At 48.0% G+C, this 7,442-nt stretch overlaps 1 protein-coding gene across 1 annotated transcript in view; it reads right to left on the bottom strand.

The window, feature by feature from the left end:
- Positions 1–7,442, bottom strand: part of LOC102382190 (protocadherin alpha-9-like) — a 22,071-nt gene that overhangs the window by 12,201 nt on the left and 2,428 nt on the right. The window contains exon 2 of the mRNA XM_014525573.2: positions 5,650–5,693. Within this exon, the coding sequence (XP_014381059.1) occupies positions 5,650–5,693 (44 nt within the window). The remainder of the gene's footprint in view (positions 1–5,649; positions 5,694–7,442) is intronic.

Below are 7,442 nucleotides of genomic sequence, written 5' to 3'. Positions count from 1 at the left end.
CGCCACCCCCAGCCGCAGCAGCTGCCTCCCCGCCGGGCCGCCTAGTCTGGGCGCCGACATGGCAGGTCCAAGCCGTGTTACACCAAATGGCTCTTGCGTGGCTGGTGAGACACGAGAATACTTGCATAAATCCCCGCCAGCCGGTTCCAATCCAGGACATCGGCGCCCGGAACCTCTGGTATTATTTCGCCATCCTCCTCTGCACTTTGACGGATCTGTCAGCTCGAAATCTGGGAGGAGCTGCTGTTTTCCTTTCCACTAAGGATTTTTTTGTGGAGAACAGCGACACCCTGTGTCCCAACATGTAAATGCCATTTGGAAATTGCACCGGTCTTTCTGTTTCCTTTTGTCCTGTAGATCACGGTGATGTCCATCCCAATTCAGACTACTGTGCTATTCTCTACTGAAAATTCATTAACGGGTTCCCACTGTGTAAACGCTGTTCATAATTTAAATTATAATATATTTATTAACGTTTTTGTTGTTTGTGCACTCCCTTCCCACCCGGTACTCCTCTGACGGTTGGAAAAATCAACCTTTTCCTTTATATCTATAGAGTCCTATTTCAAAAGGAAAGGCTGTAGGCATCTTTCCGCAGAAAAGGAGAGCTGGTCCTCGTTTCGCTAAGCAGCTCTGTCTTAGCGAGAGCCTAGGTTCCCCGGTCTGTGTCCTGGTGGGGGGCGAGGTGTTGAAATGGCATCGGCGAAGGACGTTCTCAGATCTCTAAACACCGAAGGTTTCCTGTCCGTGCGGGCGGAGGGAGGTGGGAGAAGGGGATGAGTGACCACATCAGACCGGTTCCCCTGAGAATGAAGCCAGGGTCCCTACAGGGGCCGCAGCCAGCAGGAAGCCGCTGCCCGACTTGTACCGCTTTACAGCAGTAGCCGCCGCGCCGGATTTCGCTGCCGCCGCCGCGTTTCCCGTGGACGGGAAATGTTCCTTCTTTTCCTTTCCCGGCAGTGGGTTCTCCCGGCTGTGAACGACCTCAGGCTGCGCCTGCAGACACACGACCCACCAGCGAATTGTGCGCCACGGAACTGAAGGTGCGGGGCAGAGGGCAGTCAGCATAACGACCCCAAGCGCAAGGAGGACGCCACGACAGAAGATCCCACATGCAGGATTTGGATGGCACGGGGACGACAACAATGGTGGGAGGCAAGGCAAAGATAGGGTCCTCCACTACTTTATTGGGCTCTCAGAGAATATGCATGTGCTTCTAGCAACCAGCGGAGTCCATTGGCTGCAGCCAGGGGACTGGCTGAAGAAGGACGCCCATAAGGCGGGACCGAGGGAGGATTCCTTCCCTAAAAGCACTAGTACAGACCCTCTACAAAGCTGCTTTTCCCTCCTCTTTATGGGACTGAGCATTGGGCTTGATGGGTGACCGACCCTGGCTCCTCCAGTGGGACCTTAGCGCAGGGCACGTGGGAAGGGGCTGACTAGAAATGCCGAGACAACGGGGGCTGACTCTTTAAACGGTAACATTCCCTACCTGCTTCCCTCCAGCTCGCCATAGCGCAAACTCCCGCTGCTCTCATTAGGCGCCAGGAGCCTGGAATAAGGAACCAACTTCAGCCTCATCCGATTCGGGACTTCCCGGGAATGCAATACAGCCACCTCTGCGCTCCCCTCCACCATCGTCCCTGCCCAGGCTGAGCAAGCACAGTGCACATCGCTGTGCAATACGGGCCCGGCCCGATGGCGCGGGAGGCTTTGAGGCTGTTGCCAGAACCAGCCCCCAGCCGCTTCTCCACTTCACTCGGACTCCATCTGAGTCCTTCGAGTTGCAACGCTGCGGCCAACCGCTCCAGGAGTGCGTTATCGGCTTGCAGAGCTACACAAGGCCCGCTCTTTCTTCCTGCACATGGCCGGGCTTTACTGGGCATATCCCACTCACACCGCTTCTCATTCTTCCCTAGGAAGACTCCTCCCTTCCATTTCCTTGGGCAGTGGGAAGACTCAACTCTGGGCACTCTGCTTTCCACCTGCCGCATCCAGCTTCCGGTCACTTGTTTCCATTTTCGCTTCCTGAACTGGACTTTCGCCTATTCCGGCTAACAAGGAAAATTGCAAATGTTTCCTTCAACGCTAGCTTCCCTGTGAAGCAGCTGTTTTCTGGAAAGGAAACGTTTGAACATTCACGAAATGTTTCCCCTTTTCAACAAGGCGGTGTTACGCAATGGAAAGCTGCCAGTAGCTTTCTTCCGCCTCATCTTTTCCCCACCGCATGCTACGCCAGTTGTTTTAGGATCTGTCCCCAGTCGGCATTGTTCTGCATCGGTGCCCAAGTGAGAGGAACTATTTGGACGCTCCGAGAGGCCTTGTAGAGATTTCTCAACACGCCAGTGTCGAATCCTTCTCCTCCATTCAGATCCAATTGTCCATTCCCACGTCTGAGAGCTCTTGCCCGGCGACGCAGTTCTGCCCCAACTACTTGGGGTGGATCTCGGTGGAATCCTATCGTAGCGTGGTTATTCCGTCTGCTCTGGGACGGATTGAAATAAAACCCACCGACAGTAAGATCTTCCATGTTTGGTGTAAGGTCGGGTTATATTCTATGGTCACTGCTTTAAAAAAGTATTTGAGATCCACTGTTCTCCCTTATCATCATTCCCTTTCATTGCCATTCTTCTTGGAAGTGGCAAGGATGATTCCACCTTCCTATGTGTAGTACCAGAAGAGTAGAGTTTGGCTCAAGAACACCTTCTATGATAATCAGGATGTGCTGTCCTGCCTGTCGATACTAGCGGCGTGCCTAAAGGGACTGAAATAACGCAGACATAGAATGGAAGCTTGTGGGAAGATGTTGTTTTAGGAGGAATGGCAGCGACAGACAGAATTGTTAAAAGTAATCTTTCTCCAAACTCCGGCACTTTGAAGGACTGTAAATGTTTTGTGAGGTCTTTTACAATATTAGCAGGTGGTCCTCAGCATCGATCCCTCTCAACTCTTCTCCATTCCAGGCTGTCCTGCAACATTGGCCCTTACAGAAAGGTCTCTGCACCGGAAAGATTCTCCCAACTCTAACAAACGCTCACGCCTTCTCTTACAGCAGAAGGAAGGAATGCTTCAATTAACACAAGGTTTCCGCCTGAAATTCTCTTAAATGCATGCATGCTGCCATTGCCTCCTTGAACAATGGCAGAGAAAACTGCCTCCAAAAGCTTTTAGTCTCTGACACCAACATTAAAAAATAATCCACCTAATTTAACCTGGCAGGATTAAAAACAGGGGTGTATTCGGTGTATTGCAAGAACAATATATACATCAGACTTCTTGATGTTCTCGTAACTTGTTTATACAATACAGGCCTCCCTCCCTCGAGTAGTGAGGTGACCGGAAAGATTACACGGGGTTTTACCATACGTATACGATAAAGGGGAGCGAGAATTTATGTTTCAAAAGTAAGGTTGTTTGGAAAAAAACTCAAATTTGTTAGTTTTCAGTTTGGACGTTCAAAGAAAAATGACATCTGGAGAACCTGGATCTCCTAAAGAGCTGTTACAGAAGTGTTCAAACTAGCTCTGATCCAACAGCCACAGAAGTTAGTGGGGAACCTTTTCTATTATCTTCAGCAAGCATCGGATTGGGCCCTTAACTAGAAGTGGAAACAGAAAAACACGCTTAGGTTAGGCATAGTCTGACTGAGCACTTCGATGCATTTTGCAATCACCTCCTCCTTTAAGGAACTGTGTTCCTTGCATAGGAGTTTTATGCTTTAAGGCGCCTACTGTGCAATGAACCAGATACATTCATAATTCCTAGCCAGAATGTATCAGTGGGTTAGCGACTGATGACTATAGTCGAGAAAGAGGGACCAGGCAGTAAAAGGTAATGTAAAAGTATTCCCATTTTGCCGCCCCAACAAAACCTATCATAAAGTATTGGCTTTCTGATAAAATGATGATAAAAATGGTAAAATACTAATTTTACTTCAAAGTGAAAATGAAGACTTAGATATGGCCAATGTGTGCCAATAACAGACAACGGCACTTCCTTGAGGATATTGTCTAGTTCTACATAATTCCATTTCCAATGAGGAAAACTGTCTATATTAGGGATACCGCCAGATACAGATACAGCCAGGAGGTATGAAAGGAAAGTAACACAACAGAAGCAAAGATCAGGCTGCGGAGAGCCTGGAGCAATCGGTCCAGAACGCTGAATTTGTTCCCCTACCATTTAGTGATTAGTACACTCCGCTGCCCCGCGGGTATGTCCAGACTGGCTCCCTGGGGCTCTTGAGGCTGGGCCCAATATGAAGTCCAGTCCATTCTCTTCCAGACCGCCAGCTCCAAACATGGAGATCCATATGCCAGAGAGCTTGGGAGGCACTCTTCCCCCACTCCTCGCTCTTGAGGTGTCCAATGGCGGAGCGTCCTCACTCCTTCAGTTCTGGGTTCATAGCCTGTGGAGGACGGGGGTCGGACAGCCTGTACTTTCCGAGGCAGTCTGGACAGTGGGGATTAGCCAGTGTATAACGAACTCCGGATGTCAACATGGGGCCAGAGGCATTTGAGATGTCGTTGGGCTCCCGCTCCTTCGCCTCGTTCTCTGCAGTAGCTCCGCAACCCCTGGCTGCCGCCCCAACACTGTTGCCCAGGCCTGGATGCTGTTTACCAGCAACTGGCTGAACATGACCATGGGGCACAGTGCCATTTTGCCGTGGTCTCGCACCGGCACCGGGAAACAGTCTTGTGATGCGACTATAATAGGAAGTAGTGTTAGTACAAACCTCTGTGAGATGCCGTGCTCTGCCCTTTTGGTCCAGCTATATTAAACCCCAACTCGTGCTGTGGAGGGAAAGGCGCTCATTACAGTTTCCTGTGGTGTAATGGAGAACATGTTGATGGTATACCTCAAGAAAATGGGTACAACAAGAGTTGGGAGGTGCTGGCTGCTAGCCAGCTCCTATGGCACCATAAACTCGACCAAGTGGTAGCCCATTTCAGGTTGAACTGCCTTGTCCTCGAAGCATAGAAGAGTAAGAGCAGAGAAAAGAAAAGGGGAGGGAATACCACCTATAGCCTGCTAGCAGGCAAAAAAGATGAAAGGAGGAAGGAAATTCCTATTGACATATATTGTAGCAGAAAGTCCCCTTTTCCTCTTCCCTGCATTTGCTCTCCCCTCTTTGGATATGTTTCTCTTCTACCTTTTCTTCCTTCCTCTTTCTTTCAGTATAAGATAAAGAATTGTGTTTTAAAGTTTGTATGTGTGTATTTTGTATCTTCCCTTGTATTTTGGTATTTTTATCTATTTGTACGACATGGCATTACTTTTGTAGCTTATATTTTATACTCCTCACCTTTTAATTAAATGTGTTTAATTTCAGAAGTTATACATTGTAACAATGTTAACAAGGGCAGGAATCAAACAGTGAAAAGTGACCCTCAGGGGCGCCCTCTTGATCTCCAACTTGACCAGCACCCGACCTGTCCAGCCAGAAGGACCAGCCAGTGACCCCCTTCTGGAGAATAACACCACCTGGAAGAAGCCTCGACTGGCCATCGAGGGCAGACTCCAGCGCCTGTGGGATAGGTGTACCCAACTCTTGTAACTCGCTACTGTGTGTGTGCATGTGTGGGGGGGACACCAGCCCCAAGGTTTATGATTTGACTTCATTACAGTGTTTCAATCCGCCTAATAAACCAGAATTTTAAGGATCCCGAGCTGGACATTTGTAGCCAACAATATAACAAAATAACTTTCATAAAATAAATTTTAAAATATATATTAGGTTTTCAGAGAAAAACACACAACATGTAGCAAATGTCAGAATAAGATTGTCCACACAATGTGCATTCAGCTCCCTTGTGCAAGGGCATTATAATATAAATTATGATTATATGACCGTGTACTATTTTTCTATACGATGCCTGTCTCATTCAATGCACAAGAAGAAAGGTATTCACAGAATAGTTACTATTCAGTATTCTTGCCTGTATTGGGCAGCGTGTGCTCTACGCATTATTCACTGGACATTATCCAAACCTGCAAAAATGCAAAAGTAAGTACCTCCTAATATTAAGTTCCTAACACCCTGTGGAGCCCTCCACATAATTAATTAGTCCCTTAGAAACACGAATGGTTTTATCTTCATAATTCCCCTTGAATTTCTGTGGCACTGTTTTCCTGATATTTGACGGGGAGAAGAATGCCTACTAGTGGTAGTCTGTAAGATGCCCACAAACCGAGTTTCAAGAATTTAACTTTCTACAGTCCTTTGTAAATTTTAAACAGACTCCCATAGGTTTTAGCCCCAGTTCTGAGTACTCTGCAAATCAAACACGGGGGTCTCGACTGGTCACCAAGCACCTCTTTCCAACTCCTTCCCCTTTCACAGTCATCTCCCTTCTGCATGCGAATCATCTCCTCTTCTCTTTTTCCCCCACAGGACTTAGTGCATTGTGAACAAAAAATAAACGGAGTGTTCTAAAAACATTTGTAGAAATCATAAAATACATACAAATAACAGGTCACAAAAATTAGGCTGTACAAAACCAAGAAAGATGGAAGCAACCATTGGGCTGTCCACCGAACCACTAAAAATGTAATACTAATATTGGTTATATAAATCTTCAAATTAAAATCAGAATTTTTTTTTATATTCATCACCACTAAGTGTTCTTCCTCTTCACCAGCATCACCACTATCATCAATATGTGAAGCTCCGCCAAGGAGATAGGTTTTAGCATCATTACTACTATCTTAATCAAGCACATTCTATTGCAGTGATTATCACCGTGTTCTTTTTAAAGGAAAATCTATGGCACTGCAAAGCCTATCTTGAAAACATTACTTTAATAGTACAGACTTCTGAAATTCTTCCTGAGAAATCAGGGCAATACGCTAGTTACCTTAGGTGCCTGTACACGAGCCTGGGAAACTGGCAGGAAGAAATGGAAATCCTTGCATAGTCACGGAACTATGACGTTTCGGAATAACAGACTCAGTGGGAGCGCGTATGAATGGAGCACACACATGGGTGAGTATGAACTGTTCGGGAAGGATAGGCAGGGGAGAAGAGGAGGAGGAATTGCATTTGATGTAAAAGATATGTATGATATAGTCAAGAAGAAACCAGCCTTTGACAGAAAAACGCCTTTGTGGAACATGCCAGCCTTAAAAGATCAAGGCTGGAGGCTGGACACTCAATAGCGGGATTCAGAGAAAAACCTTTGGTTGGGGGAAAGAATCTGGGAGCCGTGCAAGGAAAGAGGCGAATAAAGACATCTCACCATTGCGCTTCCATCCGGGCCGGCGCCGCCGCCTCCCGTCTTCTTGTCCGCACTGCCGGCGGCGGCGGCGGGCGGGCAGCCGGGGCTGAACACCATGAGGTCGGCCTTGCCCGCCGCCTCGCCGACTCCCAGCTGGCGGCTGTGGCGCTGCGAGTACGACCAGCTGCCCACCTCGCTGGCGCACACCAGCGCCGCCTGGCCCGG

Source organism: Alligator sinensis, unplaced genomic scaffold (assembly GCF_000455745.1).
Source record: "Alligator sinensis unplaced genomic scaffold, ASM45574v1 scaffold1205_1, whole genome shotgun sequence".
Classification (NCBI taxonomy): domain Eukaryota; kingdom Metazoa; phylum Chordata; order Crocodylia; family Alligatoridae; genus Alligator; species Alligator sinensis.
Note: the sequence above shows the minus strand (reverse complement) of the source record. Positions and strands in the feature narration are given on the sequence as shown.